At 33.7% G+C, this 20,456-nt stretch overlaps 1 protein-coding gene across 1 annotated transcript; it reads right to left on the minus strand.

Moving 5' to 3' along the window:
* Window positions 1-452: 452 nt before the first annotated feature.
* LOC110713382 lies at window positions 453-6,135 on the minus strand. The gene is made up of 7 exons (XM_021891834.1): window positions 5,654-6,135; window positions 5,419-5,536; window positions 5,032-5,120; window positions 4,812-4,858; window positions 4,627-4,715; window positions 2,968-3,101; window positions 453-1,344 (listed from the first exon to the last, which is right to left on the minus strand). Exons 1-7 carry the CDS (start codon window positions 5,735-5,737, stop codon window positions 598-600), a joined length of 1,308 nt encoding a protein of 435 aa, XP_021747526.1. The 5' UTR covers window positions 5,738-6,135; the 3' UTR covers window positions 453-597.
* Between the last annotated feature and the right edge of the window lie 14,321 nt (window positions 6,136-20,456).

The following is a 20,456-nucleotide window of genomic DNA, read 5'->3' on the forward strand; positions in this document are numbered from 1 at the left end:
AATTTATGTATATATAATCGATTCACATTAACAATTTACATCAATTGCATCAAAGTTCCATGTTTTAAGTAGTATGTAGTAGAATTCACTTTCCAAAGTTAAAAAAATAATAATAAGTAGATGTTTCTCAACCTCATAATAACATCATGAACTCCAAGATTAAAACATTTTAATTTCCAAAGCCTTCATGTTCTACGTTTCGACCACGATAACTTCATTCCATGCACAACAATTTTCTTGGTACGTCGTCTCCCGACCACCCCTTGACCTTTGTAAATTAATATTTATTCACACGAGTGCATGTTACATCTAACTAATTACTGAGTAACATAGATTTTGTATCATTATTCATTAATATATCTCCATTCACCAAAAAACATAACTTAGGGAGTATTAATTTAATGTAATTAACTATTTATTTGAAACAAAAATAATAATTAATAAACAAAACATCATCATAATAATTAACAACCTTATAATATAATGTTTGACATCATGATATCATGATCATTGTTAATTTACCCAATATACTCTTTATGTACCCACCCTTTGTCCTTTTTTTTTTTTTTTTTTTTTTTTTTTTGTAGTAAAATTGCTTCAAAAACGTTGAGACACTGACATGTGGCGGCGCCGGAGGTGTTGGGGAGCAACGATCGAGATTAAACCACCAAGAGGAGGCTTCATTTTTGACCGGTAGATCATTTCATCGTAAGGTCTACGGTAAAACTTGAAGTATGGAAAGAAAGCATCTCTAGCCTTTTCACCCTTACTAATACCATGGCTAGCCGGGGCCGGTGTCTCGCGCCTCCCGAACAATGCCGCCGCAGGGGAGAGGAGGAAAGACGGCTTCGGTGTCCGAGGTAGCTTAACCGAGGCGGTATCGGCGTTGTGGGACTTTTGAGGGAGTGGTGTAGAAGGGATGAAATTCTTCCTTAATAGTTTGTCACCACCGTTAAAGTTGTTATAACCGCCACCGCCACGTGGAGTTCTATCAATGGGTGATGCAAAGGAGAATGAGCGAGGATTGGAGCCCAAGATAGATGACGTGGAGTTTGTTGTTGTGGGACCTACTTTGGAAGATGAGGTAGTGTCACTAGTAAGGCTTAGGTACCACGGTTTGAGGGAGTCAAAGCTGTGAGATACGGTGAAGGAGAACCGGGACGAGGCGCATGCGCCGATCTTGGCGGTTGAGGAGTGAACCGGGATAGAGGACGAATCGAATCGAAGAGAAGCGGCTCTTGGGTACATGGAGAAGTCATTGTAGTCTAGGGTGATTGAGTCTTCGAAGTCTGTTGATGAAACTATTGTGGTTAAGTTTGATAGCTCTACAAATGGGCGTACTCCCTGAAAATTAGTCAAACATTTTCATCATGTTAAATATATCGTACAATCTGAAAGAACATTAAGTTAACGGTATATATTAATCTATAATTGAAGTTTTGAATGTATACACTTCGTATATTCAAACATAATAATTTGAATCAAATAGAATTTAAATTAATGCTAGAGGCTACTATCAATGATAAAAACTAAAAATTAGGACAAATTATTATTGATATTTTATTAAAAATGTACGGAATATAAATCTCACCAAAAAAATGGTTCAAGTTTGAAATTTTATTAACTTAATCAAATGATTAAAATTAAAGTGATGAGTATAAAAATCAATTAAACAAATTTAATACTCCTTTCTCTTTAATTAAACAAATATAAGTATGTTTAAAAAAAAAAAAAAAAAAAAAAAAACTAGTCATGTGGCCCTCATACAGAAATCATAATGCACAGTAACATGCAAACAGTAAAAAAAACAGCAACTTCATTACCCAAAAAGAAGCATAAAAAGGAAGAATGAAATTATCTAGGTTGGGTAAACTTCGAACTTCGTGAAGGTTAAAAATAAAACCAAATCAACCTAACAAATTTGACTACTACCACTCTTTTTTTCCCTAAAAGAAGCATGATTATGAGCCTACCACTTAGGAAAAAATCATGACTCTTTTCAACTGTTATGATTGGAAGATAATTCCTAGTTACAACTCAGTTATTTTGAAAAAGTTTTTATGCGGTTTAATTTTTTTTTTTTTTTTTTATTAATTATGGGTTCAAATTAGTTTCCCTCCTTTACTATTCAATGTTCATATTCTACATGTGAGCCCAAAAGGCTTTACAATCATTGGGTTTCAATTCCACAAACGGCTCTATTCTTCCTCTTTTTACTTTAGCAAAGTTTGTTTCAACATTTTCTCTTCTTCTTGTCAACTAAATTGACTTTACACCATTTTATTTGCTCCTCAACTTACCACCACATTATAGAATATTACTAATCTTATGTTACATATATACTGAAGGTATTATTATTAAACTTAATTATTAATGTGAGGTAGAGTTCAAATTTTAAAAATAGTATATTCATCGTACTGGTGTAGTCAAGATTTTAAAGATAGAGTGTCAATATTATAGTCATGAGGTGTCAAAACATTAGAAATTTCTCCCAACGAACAAGAGTATATTTTTAAGACTTAGAAAACACATACATTTTATTATTTTTAATGATGGAATGTTAGCTGACACTCAAACGACTACCATTTTATTTAACGTTTAAACATACTCCATCTCTCGTTAAATGCGTTTAACAATTTCTTGATATTAAACATTCATCCAATCTCAATACATATGCATCACTATGTAAAAGATGCATGCTAAAGGTCAATAGGCAACTTTAGGAAGTCTTTAAATTAACATTCCCCATAAACAATATCAGGACTCCGTATTACTTTTCATGTGTCTCTCATTCTCTGAGTCAATGAATGTGCTTTTTATACTTTTATCATCTTAAATCATATTGTAATTACACATTATAACAATATAAAAATAACTAAATACTAACGTAATTACATAAATAGAATATAAACATAGAATTACTGAAATGAGATAAGAATAAAAGGAGTTGAAAATGAGCAGTAGTACCTTCCAGAGATACTGAAAGAGAGAGGGAGGGTCAATGACAAAGGCCTTATGAAGACGAGCAGGATAGTACTCGGCCACAATCTTCAGTGTTGGGAGCACTATATTCATAAATGCTGATGCTGATCTGAAAAAGCCTGCATTTTCACACCCCCTATCATTATACCATACCACACACTTTCCAATGGCCCCCAAAACCGAGAATTTTATGTTCTGTTCTGAACTCATCTTTTGTTTGCTTTTGATTACTCTCCAATGCATTAATTGCACTCTCTCCGTCCCACAATAATAGCCGTGCTGTACTCGTATCATCCTAGCCTATTACTCTATTACACATAGAGGTCTTGATATTTGATACGGATTAATGGATTGAGTTTGATCAGATCTAATAGGCTCAAGTCTAGCTCAAATTTGATTTTTAAATTTGGATTATTTTTTAGTCAGTTAAATCAAGTAAGTTTTTGACATCTCTAATCACAATGGACAATGGAATAAAAATGTGTTTACTTATAATAATTTTAAAATTAGAGAATCGGAGTTGAATATGTGAGTATTAAAATTTTGGGTATTGGTATTATTCTTTTGAGTAAATGGGGAAGTGAAATTATTCCTAAGTAACCAGAGAAGAAAAAATGTCAGAGACTGAAATTGACCAATCTTAGTATATAATTATACAGTATAAGTTTCATAACATTCCATATATGCCCTTGGGAAACCAACCCATAATTCTCTTAAGCAGGACAAAAAACAGAGGTCCAAACAGCGACCTAACAAGGGTAATCTGGGAAATTTCTGAGTTTAAAACATTAATTTGTTCCCCCAACAAAATGCTGGTCTTCCGACATACCAAAATTTTGCTTTATTCAGATTTTTATTTTCTATTTTCTGAAAAACCGTGGTATTTCATTCATTATTTACTACTTTTCTCAATAAATATGCAAAATATTTATTTTTAGGCGTGCAGCGTGCTCTTAAAATAAATGAAATGAAATACATGAATTTTATAGAAAATGAAATATCTGCAAAAAGTAATAAAAACACTGCATTATTTTCTAGAATAAAACAAAAAGAAAGAGGGAAGAATTAATTAAAGCGGATGTGGGGAATCAAATAAAAGGTTGGTGTATCAAATATTAAGCCTGATAATCCAGATTCAGCCTTTTTATGAAGGGAATCAATTTAAATTAAATGACTCTTTTACCCTTATTAATGTTCAAATGATTTTTTAATCACGTAAAGTAACTATGTAAACCCGGATTAACCAACTTAATTGATTGGCGTCAGCAAAGTTAAATTGTAAATTTGTGATCAATGGGGGGGGGGGAATAGTTTTAAACTAGGCTAGTCCGCTAGTAGGCCTGGCTTGACTAGCTTAGTTTAAGTAAATGATTATTTTACCCTTTTTTAAGTTCAAATATTATTTTAATAGAAAAAATAATTATTTACATACAGATTAACCAACTTAATTAAATGACATATACCATTTCAAATTGTAAAATTGTGATCAATGCGGGAACGGTTTTAAACTAGGCTAGTAAGGTTCAAACATTTTTTAATCACAATGTAAACCCGGATTAACCAATTTAATTAATTGACATCGATTAGTTCAAATTGTATTCGAAAGGTAACAAAGAAAAATACTACTCCGTAGTACTAACTTACTTGCATCAAAAAGGATAACAAATTGCTCAGTGTTTCTCTGCATTGTTTGGACTGCTACTTCAAGCGTGAATACCATTAGTCGAGTAAATCTGTAAAATTATTAAAAAATATGAAAAAAGTTAATTTAAATTTAATGTAAAAATTTCTTTTAAAAAAAGAAAGTAAAGAGAGTTAGGTGAGCTTACAGTTTCTGAGAATGGAACTTCTGATAATCTTGCTTGATTCGGAAAACCTAGGAAATAAAGCATTAAGCTTAGTTTATTAATTAAAGCCTTGAGACTTTAATTTTTCACAAAAATAGAACTAATTTAAAATAAAAAGATGCATATAAATTCAAAAAAAAAAAAAAAAAACAAAAAAAAAAAAAAAAACAGAAATAATAAAATTATTGAAATAGAAATTTACCATAACCGGTCTGCCTTCTTCATCATGACCCGCTACATATGCTATTCCTTCCGCCAACTCTCCAGAAAACTCATCCGCTATTAAATTTTCTACAAAAAAATAAAAATAAAAAAAATAAATTCAATCCAAAAATTGAATAAATCATTTATTAATCAAGTTTTAATTATGGAGTATATTCCTTAAAAATGTTGAATTGAAGTGACTTTTTATGTTTAACTTTTTCATTTGTTTTTCTAAATAAGAGTTAAATTTGAAAACCAAAAAAAAAAAAAAAAAAAAAAAAAATAACATCAAGCAAAAGATGCTAAAATTAGGAAGTGATTAAATCAGAAAAGACAAAATTAGTAGCCTGAGGAGAGAGAAAGAAGGAGTTAAGTTAAGACTAACCAGTTCCAATAGTATCACGCCACGTAAGACAAGCCCTTAGTAGTTTGGCTGCCTTCTTCACATTTTCCCCTTTCACCTTCAAAAACCTCTCCACACACGCCGTGTTGCAGAATTTCTCCTTTCGTAACCAAACACAGAAAATTGAATTAGTTGCAACTCACATGTGAGTTATTTTCGTAAAAAAATAAATAAAAAAAAAAAAAAACAACGTTGTAACAAAAAAAAGTGTAATTACTTGTTTGAGAGAGAGAGGAGATTGTTTTCTGAGAATGTGAAGAACAGATTCAACTTTCGTTTTCTCTGTCATAATTTTCCCCATTAAATAACGCTGATCTTAAAATGAAAGCACAAAAGCACTGAATTTGTTTGTTCGTATGATTTATATTTATGGAAAAAAAACTTGTTTTTCACGCAACCATTGAAAAATGAGAAAGAACTACGAGTCTTCTGAGAAATGAGAGGAGAGAGAAAATGTGTTTGAGTGAATTGTGTTGGGTTTGATTGAGAGAGAAAGAGAGTTGCGGGCAGTGACGCAGTAGAATGGCAGTGGTATTTATAACAAAGCCGACTTTATTAATGATAATAATAATAATGGGAGTTTGAGTTGAGTGGGATCATTTAAATTTTTAAATGTTGGTTAGTTTAACGTCAGTTTTATTTGACGTCTATACTCTATATCATCGGATGGCTTATACTAGACTTTTTTTTTTTTTTTTTTTTTTTTTATAAAATACAGTACATTTTTTATTCAATTTTAAATACGCATACAACACTTCTTATTACGGAGTACATTTTTGTTAATGCGTTATTTCAATTATTAATATCCTTTTTACGAATAATTGTGAAAATTTGATATTAATATTAATATTTTACAAATCTAGTTTAATACAATAAGATTTCACATGATTATTTTTCCTATAACTATAAATTAGCAACTAATTAAAGTGGACTATATAAAATTATAAATAGCGTAAAAGTAAAAGTGTTGCATTTATCAGAAAATGAATGGTGTACTTTTTACTTTATTATTAGTTTTTGTTTTGGTTCATTTGACTTTGTCTAAATTATTTTATTACTTTGTAGAATATTAGTGTAAACCAAACTTATGTTATTTGTGGGAATTTGTTTTTTTTAAATTTTAGGAACTTATTTTAAAATTGTCTGAAATTGTTTTCTAAACTTATTTTGTTTGAAATAAGATAAAATATGTTAGTTAAAATAAGACGTAACCAATAGACCCTTATTGGTAACTCTTGTTATGATAGGATGGAGAGTGACATACTCCGCAATATTTATTTAAAAAAAGAATAAAAAAAATTAAATCTGTAAAAATGTGTAGATATTGTGAGCTAATTAATCTAGAATAAACTAAAAATAAATACGTTAATAATTTAATCAAGCACACTAATAATTGATTTTGGCACGCCTACTTCATATTGTAAAATAAAAAATTAAAAAAAATTGTGACGTTGTGAACTTATGATATGATTAGTGTGCCCTAATCAATTTTCCAAACAAAAACACCTTATAATTGAATCTGAGTACGCTTTTCAGAAACGGAAAAATTACTACAGGTTATATGTGTGAGCATATTACCTACTGCAGTAAAGCGTTATGCCTATAGTCTAAGGTGATGTCTATTGTCTACCCGTTATAATGTCATCATTAACATGCTTTTCCCTCTTTTATTTCCAACTTTTGTTTTCCAAGATATGTTGAATCTGATACAGATCTTATATGTATGTGAATTAATATTATCCATTACGTACATGTTGAGATGCATACACTGTTACCTGCAGTGAAAGCTGATATTGTCATATTCAACATTGTTTCATTGAGTATCAAATTCATAGTCAACTTTCCCATTTCTCAAACAAGCAAACCTATATGTGTGGACTTAGGGCCTGTTCTCATTAACCGAACTCAGCTGAACTGAATTAAGCTGAACTGAACTGAACTAAACTGAAATTATTAATTAGTTATTTTTAACTACGGATTAATGATCTTTGATTATTTATTATTATACATATGTGTATATACAAATATACATATTAAAATATTTAAGAAAAATATACTACTACTACTACTACTACTACTACTACTACTACTACTACTACTACTATTATTATTATATCTCAAAAACAAAAAGTCATACAACCTACAATAAATTAGTGGGAAGCCGGGATACAATCTGGGCCCCCACTCCTCTAGCTATAGCAAAGCCTACCCTAGTAAAAATATGAGCTGCAGCACGTGCTCCAATGTCTTGCGTCGTCGAGAACCTCTGAATTCGCTTAAGCAACGCAATAGCCTCCTTCTCTAATTCACCAAACGAAGAAAAGGAGAAGGGAATGAACCCATATCCAATCGCCTGACAACGAGCCTCATACTTATCCCGCTTCCGCTGAGCTGCATCAGCCACAACCCGTCCAGGAATAAAGTCAGATAACCTTGACTGTGTCAAAGGAGAAGATCCTGTCAAATCAACACAGACATCGCGACCACGATCCCAAGAATAAAGTAACACATCAGCAGGTCTGAGGGCATCACCGTTCCCTCCAGACAACCCAATATCAACCTCTTTCCTTGCTGAAATCCCAGAACGATAGCGAACATCAACTAGGGCATCCCGAACAACATTATGTCTATGTTTAATCCCCACGATACCAGCACACGACACCGCGTGATCGCCAAAAATATCCCTTGGAAAAACCCTCGAACAAGCAGAGCACGGTGTCGAGGCAGAGAACAACGGAACATGCAATCGGTAGCATAATACACATCGATAAGTCTTTGCATTCATAGTCTGACCCAATCCTGAAATAGGAACGGCCCGAAGCCAAGCAGACGTGTGATCTCCCTGCTGAGATTTCCACAATGGTGATAGACGAGGGGATAATGAAAAGGTGGATTCTGCAGAATCGGTACCTTCGTGAAATATATATCTGCCAATTTCTTCATAAGTTTTGGGGCAGCGACCTCACTAGGATTACTTAAAAAATCAGACTCCACCACGCCATTAAACAAACCCAAGGCGTCTTCAAAAGCTCGACCATGACTAACAATGTCAGCATGCCGTAGAAGCTTTGTTTGCAACCCAGTAGACTGCAACCGAGAAGCAAGAAAAGCATAATGCCGAACATCACCTACAGAATAAACACCAAGCCCTGCAAACGCAAATGGTAAAGTGGCAAGCCGCCACTGCCAATCGCCAAACCCAGGTCCTGAAGTAGTAACAATACGCTCCAAAGAAGATCGAAGAGCCTTGTCAAAAGTGCGCTGAGCCGCCTCAAAAGTACTAGGGGGACAAGTACGCAACGCAAAGTAGAGTTTAGAAACTCCGGTACAAGCCCTAAGTAACAATAGCTCACACTGTGGATCATCCAGCGTAGCAACCTTATTCATAAGCGCAATGGTCTTGGTCACCCTATGCATCACAAGCTCACTACTAAAACCAGAATCAGAACTAGCAGGACCACCAAGCAACTTAACACCACGCAAAATGGTCTTGGTCACCCTATGCATCACAAGCTCACTACTAAAACCAGAATCAGAACTAGCAGGACCACCAAGCAACTTAACACCACGCAAAGGTCGAGCAATGTTAGGTGGAAAGACACCCAAAAGCCTGCTTCGGGGGTCTTCTGTAGGCCAGAAAACTTCAGTTTTGTCCACGTTAAGATGTAACCCAAAAAGAGGCCCTTCCTCCATAATCAGCTGCAAAATCTTCCCCACCACCAACGTGTCACCAATAATAGTGCCATCATCTAAATACCAAGCCTGAAGACATACATCAAAAGTATCTCTGATTTTACACACCAAGGGTTGTAAAACCAAAGCAACAAGCAGAGGACCAAGGGGATCGCCCTGCTGCAGCCCCTGAGACGACCATAAGGTGTGGTCCCCATAATACAATCTAGCTGGATTAGAGTAGTAGAATTCAACCCACCGCAAAATACCCGGACAGTGACGACGGACCTCACGTAACATGACCGCACGATCAACTAGATTGAAGGCATTACGAAAATCCACCAACAACATTGAAAGACCAACATTAGATCCATGAACCTCAAGTAATCGATTCACAGCATGAAGAATGGTCTCACCGCCTGAAGAAACCCCAACGCCAAATTGAATACATCAAAGTAACTTCCCAAAGACTGCCCAACCATAACAGCACCGACTTTCGAAACCAGACGCCGCCAAACGGTACCCACAGCTATAGGACGAATTCCACCACCAGGCTTGACAAGGGGTGTGAGAGGAGCACTAGCAATATACTCTCCTAGTTCCATATTATTATTATTATTATTATTATTATTATTGTTATTATTATTATTATTATTTATTGATTATTATTATTATTATTTAATTATTATTATTATTATTTAATTATTATTATTATTATTATTATTATTATTTTTATTATTATCGTCGTTGTAATAAGAGCTTAAAAGAATGAAATTTGGCTTTATATCATTAGCAATATCATTACACATGAGCTGAATTGAACTGAACTGAATTGAAGTGAACTGAATTTCAACATATGAAAACAGGCCCTTAATAAGGTGATATCATCTCAAAATTTCGCTTTATTAGTACAAGTGTAGAAACGCACGAAATTTAGTGTGTGTGAATCTATCGAGTAAAATTCTTTGTTTTTTTCAAATGGAAGTTTTTTTTTCCTTTCTTTTTTTCACATGTTCGATTTTTTTTATGGTAGTTTTTATTAAAGGATGGTATTATGTTTTAGATGGTAGTTTAAAAAAAAAGAAGTAAAACAAAAATGGAAGGGGTATTTTGGGAAAATGAAATTTATCACCCAAAACCCTCTTTCACTTTATATATAGGATAGTTGTTCAATTATAATACTTTTTTTTTTCTATTTTACCAAGCACAGCTTGATCTAATGGTTAGGTTTAATTTGCTTCTCACAACTTTGAGGTTGTGGGTTCTAACCCACTCTAAAGGCATCGCACTTTGGTGGAGGGGATTCCCTTACTCTTTCTCTCCACTTACAAAGTGTCTAGCACGCTAACCTGGCTGGGAGAACCTGTGAGAGGTTTTGGCTCGACAAAGCCCTTTGTTCTATAATGCTGCCACAACTACTATTTAGCAATTTTCACATATATAGCAACATTTTTTTTTATTTGCACACGTTTTACTCTTTTTCTCTTTCCTCATCATCACGCGGGTCTTTATCTTTTTCCCTATCTATATCTCTCTTGTTCTTAAAATTCATGTTTCCTCCCGATGTTGCAATATGGGGGGGGGGAGAGGTGGGAGAAAGGAGGAAGTATTACGAAGTCATTTTGGCCATTTTGTAGAGAATCTATGACGAATTGAATTAAGCTGGTAATTAATAATGTACTCTCTACGTTTTATAATAATTGCAATACTTTAATTGGTATACATGCGAATGCACAATTTTAACTAGGGGTGTACATAAACAGGACCGGGCCTAAAAATCGACCGAAACCGAACCTATTGGGACCGGACCTGTAGATTCAGTTCTAGTCTCGGTTCTTGAAATTCAAGGATTCCGGGTCCAGTCTAAAACTAAGTTTTCAAGTACGGACCTGGAACCCGATAAAATTGTGTTTTTTTTTGTTTTTTTTTTCAAAAATCAAAACAGGTCCAAATTATGCAACAGGTCTAAAATCATCATAATAGGTCCACAACACAAGTCCAAATACAAGTCCAACGGGTTATTTATTATAAAAACCCGAAAAAATCACAAAACAGGTCCATTCATGTCAAAACCCGAACCGGACCTGTTGTATCAGGTCTTACCCGGAACCGAACCTGCTGAATCAGGTTCGTCTCCAATCCTCAAAATTCTTTAATTCAGGTTCCAGTCCCTAAAGGTCCGATCCGAGTCCGGTCTGGTTTTGGACCGATGTACAACCCTAATTTTGACCATTAATGTTTTGTATTTGTATACTCTTTCCATCTCCTAATATAGTTCTCATTTACCAAATTTCACAGGAACTAAGAAATGAGAGGAGGAAATACATAAAGTACATTTAGAAATAGCAGAGTACAAGAAATGTGAGTCAATGAGTGGACCATAAATATGAAGAACATCTAAAAGAATAAAGTACATGCACATGGGTGGGGCGCAAATATTTAGAGAAAATTTAAGGGTATTTTATAATTCGTTATTTCACACCCAGTTGTACTATCATCTGTATGGTATACTTAGGCCTTGTTGTGTTCACCTTATCTCTACTTATTTTAGGAAATAAGTTAAGATAGAGGTTCATAAGTTCAACTAAAATAAGTTAATTAAAAATAAGTTCAGATTAGTTGTAATAATGGTTAATGAGGGATATCGAAGTTTAATTTATAACTTACATAAATTCTAATAAGGCCTATAAATTTAGAGAAGATCAGATAAGTAAAAATCAGGTGAATAAAACACAAAAAAAAATAAAAAAATAATAAAATAAAAATTAATACATTGTAAAGAACATGGACATATATAAAGAATTTGTCATTGTTTTGTAAAATAACGCTTATGTTAGTTACTGAATCTCATAATAATTTTCTCACTAAAATTAATTTCTCCAAAATATAATTCAAGGTTTCATTTTTAATATTTCAACTTTCAAAATATTTTATTTTGATCATATTTTGCCACCATTAATTTATTTCGTCTTAATATTTCTTGTGATATAGTTCATGTTTGCTTGTAATTGTAATTTATCTTTGGATAATGCTTGGTAAATATAAATAGCATTTAATTACAAAACACTATCATGTTCTTTATGAGTATTCTTAAGGTTCTTTAAATCTGAAAATTAATCATTAATATTATTGTCATCATCAACCTTCATAAAATATATGCACAATCATTAGATGATAATTAATAAACAAAAATATATAAAATTAATAAATAATATTGAAGATTAAGTGTTAAATACAAAAATATAAAGTATATATATATATATATATTATGAGATAAATTCAAATAACGTAGACCATAAGCAACAAAAAGAACAAAAACATATATATATATATATATATATATATATATATCAGAGGTTTTTCAGTGCGGCAAGCTACATGGTGCGGGAGAGGTTATTTGTAGGTAGGGATACCAGTGGGACGAGTCAAGTAGGAGACCCGCCTTATCGGCGGGGATGGGTTTTGGTTTAGCTGGTGGTGGGGTGGGGATAGGGGTAAAAACCATACCCACCATGGGTTATGGGGCGGAGGTGGATTTTAGGTTGTACCCACCCTATCCCCGCACCACCTCATCCGCCCCACTTCGTATCCGCCCCATTACTACTCGCCCTGCTTCATAACCATCTCATTCCCACCCTATACCCACATCCATATATTTGTAAAAATAAAATTATATATACTTTATATACTCCCTCTGCCCCAGATTACTTGCAACAGTTTGACCAGACACGCTTGCCGATACATATGTTTGATCGTCGATATATTTTATTACTCTCTCCGTGTTTTTTTAAGTGTTACACTTCCCATTTTCGGCTGTGTTTTTTTAAGTGTTACACTTCTTTTTTTGGCAAAAAGCTACATTAAAATATTATATCTCTCTCCTGTTATGGCCTCCACTCAAACCCACTATAACTTTTTTATTATATCTTTTGTAACACCCTATAAATTCCTTTCTTTTAAAATACTTGTTTTGCCTTATTTAAAACTTAAATAGGAATATCTAAGACATTACCGCCACCGTAAAAACGGCTAAGGCAAGTAAGGCAACTATCAAAAACACACAGCGGAAGACTAATTTCAAAACCATTCAAAACAAGTCAACTTGAAAGTCAATCAACGAAAGTAAAGTCAAACCGAAGTCAAACAAAGTAAAATAAAATCAATCTACAACTTGGAACCGTTATAGGCCCTTATTAAAACCAAACCAAATTCAAACCTTTACGTTACTCATGAATAAAAATAATATCATAAATAATTTAAGCAATAAACACATCATATACTTATAGAAACTAGCATGATTCGCTCTTCACTCATGCCCATTCATGAATATGCTTCATCACTTAAAAAGCTTCTCTCTACTTGTTTCCACTACTCTCCATTAAAAATGGGTCATCATAGGGCCAAGACAAAGACAAGGCCAGCAAACACACAAAACACACAATCAGCAAAGCTGAGTATTATAAGCGTAATTAACCCACTAGCATACAATTCCCTATCAACACACAACTTACCTCGTTGCACCTGTTTTTCAAGCATACAACATTCAATAAAAGTTCTCACTAGACACTACATAATTTATTTAATGTTGACTACGCATCGAACGGGTTTCCACACTAACCTCCCCCTAATAAATTGAGGTTACTGACACGGGAGCTAACCGTGTCAACATCAATAACCACTCGTAAGTGGCGGAATTCCTGCGCATAATAAAAAAAATGCATAGCGTCCTGTACTCCAGTAGAAGTTATGGTTAAATATAAAACCCCATAAATCCCCCCATACGTCCATACTCAAGGTATATACGTTCCAAGAGTTTTGGTGCATAATCTCTTTCACTTTACGTTATTTACATATTATTAAACTTGGTGATGACTCTTAAACCATAATCATTCAATCAACAATAATTATTCAAACAATCAAACATATCGATTTAATTCTTGAATAATTAGTGACCACATAATATTTAATGTTGAACCCTTTCTAATTCTACCTCGGTGCCTGACACCTTAAACGCGTAAAGCGCCACAAATCATATCCCTCGGTATTAAAAACACCTTAAGTGCACTAAGGCACCAACATACAATTTATTCCTCGTGTACATAGACACTTATATAGCTCTTTTCTCATGCTTATAGCATCAATAAACATTATATGAACTATAATAAAATTCTTTTTCAATATTCCAAACCAAATTAAACATATAGTTTAATTAAACATGGTTTCTAACATGCCACATATAAATATGTGGTTTATAAAAAATACTCCAAACTATACTTTTCCAACAAATAATCCATCATAAATAAATCATGCCTCAATATCCAATCACCAACAACAACCAATTCATAAATTTCATTCCAATTCTAGCATGATACTACTTGTAATCAATTAAGCACATTTATCATGCTACTACATCAATAAAATTATGCTAAGTACGCGAACATACCTTGTATACGATCTTAAAATCGCCACGACTAATAGAAATCGTTCACTTCAAAGTCTCCTACAATTTAAAATCATAGAAGAGTATTAAAATCCTCTCTACACAAATTTTCAGCAATATGTACTATTATAAAACCCCTCATAATTTAATTAAAATAAGATAAAATTATATTTAAAACATCATACTCTAATCCCAATTAATGGGTAATTACAATTCCTTAAAGAAACTTGATTTTCAAAGCACTACCAAAAATTTCAGCACTATATTTTAATGAAAACTTGCTGTAATTAAGCCTTAAAACACTTTAATCAAAGGTTTAAACCATTATCCATCATAACCTTTCAGTAATTCATAATTGAAGAATATAGGGTTTCAAGAATTAGGGTTTTTCAATTTAAAATATAATCTGAAAATTAATTAACATAATACTCTTAATAAAACATCAAAAATCAAATCACAAAACTCATAATTAATAATTAGATCTAGAATTAAATTTATTTTTAAATCAAAGTTTTAATTTTTTTTATCGGGAAAACCGGGCAGCAACAGCCACCACGGCACGGCTGGGGTGCTATCGCGCCCCGCCTGTGATGCCGCGACTGCTGGTCGTGCGTCGGTGGTCTACGGTGGTGGCCGGTGGTGTGATGGTGGTGGCCGGCCGTGCCAAAGAGGAAGGGGAAGGGGAAAAGAGAAAGAAAAATAAATAGAAAAGGGAAAGAAGTTTACCTTAGGTTTTCTCCACTCTGGGAAAAGTTTGATTTGCCTCAAGTGATGAATATTTATACCCCTCCTCTAGAAACCATTCTCACTAAACTTTCCTTTTTTAATTATCCTAATATCTTCCCTAATAAAACTTTACTAAAATAAAATTGTCCTTAAATTAAACCGCAACTTAAATAAAATAATTAATTAAATAAACTTTCCTTTTATAAAATAGGAAAAATTGCTCCCATTAATCTGAACTTTTCCTCATCCGCCAAAATTAATCCCAACTTTCGTTTATTATCTATCACTCCCAACTTTAGGGGGTATTAATTTTTGTTGCACCCAATTCATGACTTGCAACCGGTTAATCAGGTAAACATTAGTGAATTATTTTTTTTTGCACACGTGTCAATATGTAATTGGATGAAAAATAAATAAAGAATAAAACAAAATTAAAAAAAAAACAAAATTTAGAAAAAAAAAAAACCAACAACCATCCCCTTCCACCAGACCACCACCACCACCTCCCCTTACATTCTCTCAGCCACAACCACTAGTGAACCCAGCCACCTTACCAACACCACAAGAAGCGCAACGCATCCCTGGCCCACCTTGACGCCGGACGCACCCCCACCCTGGCCCACATCGACGCCGGACGCCACCTTCTCAGCAACAACACACCACCAAATAAGAACATCAACCACCACCGTCACCTCTCATCTCCGATCTTCATCAACCTCAATTAATCACCTTCACACCCACAACCCACCTGCTGCACTCGCCCAGCACCCCCACCACTACCGAACCGCACACAATCACACACCACCTCTGCCAATTCGCCCAGTACCACCACCAAACCACACACACTCACACACCACCTCTTCCAACTTGCCCAGCACCACCTCTGCCAACTCGCCCAACACACACTCACACCCCCGAATCACCAATTAGGTGCACAAGCAGCAACAATTAGCAATTTATGCTCCAATTCAAATCAAAGGGGTTGAAATTCAGTGGAGAACGGGGCGAAAACGGCGGGGGATGGGGAAGATAAGGTGGGTTATCAGGGCGGGGGAATGGTGGGCGCCGTTTTCCGGCAGCGGGGGAGGGGATTTCAGGGGTGGGGGCGAATTTCCGGCGGGGTGGGGGTGGTGATGGAGTGTTTTACGGGATAGGGGTGGGGGGCTGGGCTGGGTTGGGTTTTTTTTTTAAAAAAAAAAATTTAAATTTTTTTTTGACCTATCACGTGTTGACACGTGTCTAGGTAACCTACTATATCAGGTTGGATGACCTGTAGGTGCAATAGAAATTAGTACCCCCTAAAGTTGGGAGTGATAGATAATAAACGAAAGTTGGGATTAATTTCGGCGGATGAGGCAAAATTCAGATTAATGGGAGCAATTTTTTCTATAAAAATATTTCCAAACTTATTTAAAATTTATTAAAATACTTTAAATTAAACAATTCAATTTAATTAAATACTTCTCAAAATACTTATTTTAATTAAAATACGCATAAAAATACGAGATATTACATCTTTCCTCTCACATTCATTACTTTTCAATAAACTATTAACCCCACTATCTCTCTTTTACAATTTTTTAATACTCTAACTACCCCACTTACCTCTTATTTTATTGAAGTCAATCAAATTGCCTAAAAGTATGTGCCAGTCTAACTGTAACACTTAAAAACACGGAGAGAGTATATTTATAAAAGTAAAAAAAAAAAATTATATTAAGAAATTATACATTAAAATAAACTTAACAATATCTAACATGATTACCTTGACTTTCATATAATAGCTAAAAAACGGTCAAAGTGAGATGTGCGAATAGTGCAAAAAGTCAAAACGTTGCGAGTAATTGTGACGGAGGGAATGCTATTTATAAAACAAATTATGTAAATTAAAATAGTAGATTTGTAATACGCTAATATTATAAGCTAAGAAGTGAGTAATATTAACAATAATTTATTATATTTTTGTAATTTATATTAATTATGTAGTATTGTGTGTTGAACGGCGAGGAATTGGGTCTTTGGTGGGGGTTGATATCCCCAATTAAGTGGGGGTGGAGCGGGGATAGTTTTGGAACTATACCCGTTAGGGCAGGGGTGGTGATGGATTTTGGACTCACCGCAGGGATGGGCATGAAAATTTTAGGTGGGGATGGGAATGCCAACATTCGCCCCGCCCCATTGACATCCCTACTTGTTGGGGGTTACCAGTTTTGTCAGGGGTTACTTGTAAGTGTTAATTATATTTTGGGGTTACTAGTAGGTGTTACTTGTATTCTGAGTAACCCCTAGAAGTAACCACAGACCAAACCCCTATACCAAATCAGTAACACCCTACAAGTAACCCCTGACCAAAACCAGTAACATACTATAAGTAACCCTAGAATACAAGTAATATTTACAAGTAACACTCTGACCAAAATCAGGAATACTCTTCAAGTAACCTCAGAATACAAGTAACACCCTACAATTAACCCCTGCTGCACTATATATATATATATATATATATATATATATATATATATATATATATATATATATATATATATATATATATATATATTACAACAAACGAACATAAGTGTAGATAAACATATATTCAAGTAAAAACATATAATTTGTATGTTTGAAACCCAAATAACATTTTTAACCCCACATACCTTAAAGCATATATTATAATGTAAAAACATACAATTTATGTTTAAAGAACATAATGATCAAACTCAAACAACATATTAATTCCAATTTAAAAAATGAATATGGATCGAAAACCTAATAAAATAACATTGAACATGAACTGAATTGTAGAGCATAACCTTTAACTTTTGAAAATAACACAAATTCAGAAAAAAAAATGAAAAAAAAAACAAGAATTAATTGATTATTTCTCCCTCTTTTTTAAAATACTTGCTTAATTTCTCCATGCGAGGAAATTTAGGAGAATTTGAATAAAGTAATAAAATGTGAAAGTAGTGGGGCAGGTGGAAAAATAAAAAATTGTAAAAATAAAAAGTAGTTGAGACAATTGGAGGAGAGAGATTATGAAATAAATAAAATATGAGTTATGTTAGGTCCACTAGTTAAAAAAAATGAATTAAATATTTTAAAAACTTTCTAACTAAGGAAATGAAGCATGTATTTAAAAACAACTGAAAATGAAAAGTGGATGAAGTATTTAAAAAGGGGGGAGTATTACATTTTTTTAATAAGAAACTCGTTAACAATGATCAATGAACAATTATAATAATCTAAAAAACATCAACATCAGCAAAACTTGTAAAATTAAATATCTTTCAAACAAGATTACATTCTCATTTATTAGAAATCACACACCACCATCCAAGGTGGCAGTAGAGACAGAGACAGTTGGCCGATGCTGGTGCCTGTGCTGGTTACTCCGTGGTGGCCGGTGATGATGGTGGGCGACTGCTGCCATTGGTTGTGGCGGGCTGCTCCTCTCTCATTTCTCTTTTATTTTTTTAAAAAAACTTTTAAATAAATAAATTTCTTCTTTGAAAATTTGAACAGACTTTTAACATAAGCTTTTATATGTGGCTGGCCACACCATGTGGTCACCCACAATTATTTTCTTTTATTTTAAACAAATCCTACACCAGGCCACAAGCCAAGTCTTCTCTCTCTCTCCCTCTCTCCTCTTTTCTTCTTCTCAAAGCCACCACATATCACCATTTTCTCCACCCAATTCCTCTCTCCTCTTTGCCAAATCGAGCCCACTGGTATCATAATCCAACCACTCACAACCACAATGGATCCACCAATATTGCAATCGAAGACTCAATATGAACAACCGATGCCACTTTCTTGTTCTCCTTTTCCTTGTCTTCCTCGTCCTCGTTGTTGCCACCGTTGAAAGACCCACCCACCCACCCACCCTTACAAACTTGTCGGTACCGCTATTTTAGGGTTTGGAAATGGATTTCGATTGAGTCTGGGTTCCAAAAAATGGGTTATTTTGGGATTTGTAAAAGTGGCACTGTGGTTTTGAAGGTTTCAAAATGGGGTTTTATGGGTTTTGTAATGGTGATGTGATGGTTGTGGAGATGATGCGGTGCTGCGGGAGATGACATGGTGGTTCGAGAGTTTATTGGGGTTACTTGGTTAGGGGTTGCTAGTTCAGTCAAGGGTTACTTGGTCAGGGGTTACTCGGTCAGTTATTACTTGGTCAGGGGTTACTCGGTCAGTTACCAAGTCAGCCAGGGGTTATTTGGTCAAGGGTTATTTATGTGTTAGCTAGCCATACAGTGTGCCCCCCCAACACACAAAACCTGACGAACTTTGAAATCTCATGACTAGCTAAAGTGGTATTTATACAACTCCCTTTGAATCATATTTGCCTTAAAACATTTTCGCTTGACTATAAAGTTTAATTTATTGACATAAATTAAGGACATAAACTATGGTAAGAATCTTTTAAAAATAAAAAAGTTCAAAAATGAACTTTTATATATATATATATATATATATATATATATATATATATATATATATATTGGCTTGATAAAAAATCTATTCTAGAATATTCACTATTAAGAAATATATTATTCAATAAAAATAATTTCAGTTTAGCAAAAATAATTTCAGTTCAGCAAAAATAATTTCATTTAGTAAAATTAATTTCAATTCAGTAAAAATCAGTAATCTTACAGAAGAAATATAATAGGAAATCAGTAAAAATAATTCAGTTAAGTAAAATTTATTTCAGTTTAGTAAAAATAATTTCAATTTAGTATAAACAATTTCAGTTCAGCAAAAATAAGCTGAAGTGAATGTGGTCTTATTACTTAAAGTTTGATGATTATATTAGAGAAACTTCGATGGCAAGCTAATTTGACAATTATCTTGCCATGTCATATAAGCTTTTAAGCTAATAATCATTTTAGTGACTTTTTGCTCCAATGGCTAGCTATTAACTTAGTAGTAGTTGTTGGATAGAAAATACATGGAAATAGCTTAATTGGTTCAATGAGCATTTTATTTTGGCAAGTTTAATTCTAAAGCAAATTAGCTTGGCAAAGCTAATTGAGTTTTAATTTCTAGCTCCAATGGTCATGCTAATAGCTAGAGAATTATTGAAATTGCAAGCAAGTCCATAACTACAAACATTGGAGTTGCTCTTATTTAGGATATTAGTCTAGATTATTCTCCCATTATATACTCTAGGTTA

This window comes from Chenopodium quinoa, unplaced genomic scaffold (assembly GCF_001683475.1).
Source record: "Chenopodium quinoa cultivar QQ74 unplaced genomic scaffold, ASM168347v1, whole genome shotgun sequence".
NCBI lineage: Eukaryota > Viridiplantae > Streptophyta > Magnoliopsida > Caryophyllales > Amaranthaceae > Chenopodium > Chenopodium quinoa.

Bases quoted from the DNA above. Each gene is read 5' to 3' on its own strand.
- LOC110713382 (XM_021891834.1), bottom strand. From the start codon at position 5,737: ATGGGGAAAATTATGACAGAGAAAACGAAAGTTGAATCTGTTCTTCAC. The intron at 4,716-4,811 runs GTAAGCTCACCT...ATAATTTTACAG, and splicing joins AAGTTCCATTCTCAGAAACT to ATTTACTCGACTAATGGTAT. The intron at 3,102-4,626 runs GTAAGTTAGTAC...GTGAAAATGCAG, and splicing joins TGTTATCCTTTTTGATGCAA to GCTTTTTCAGATCAGCATCA.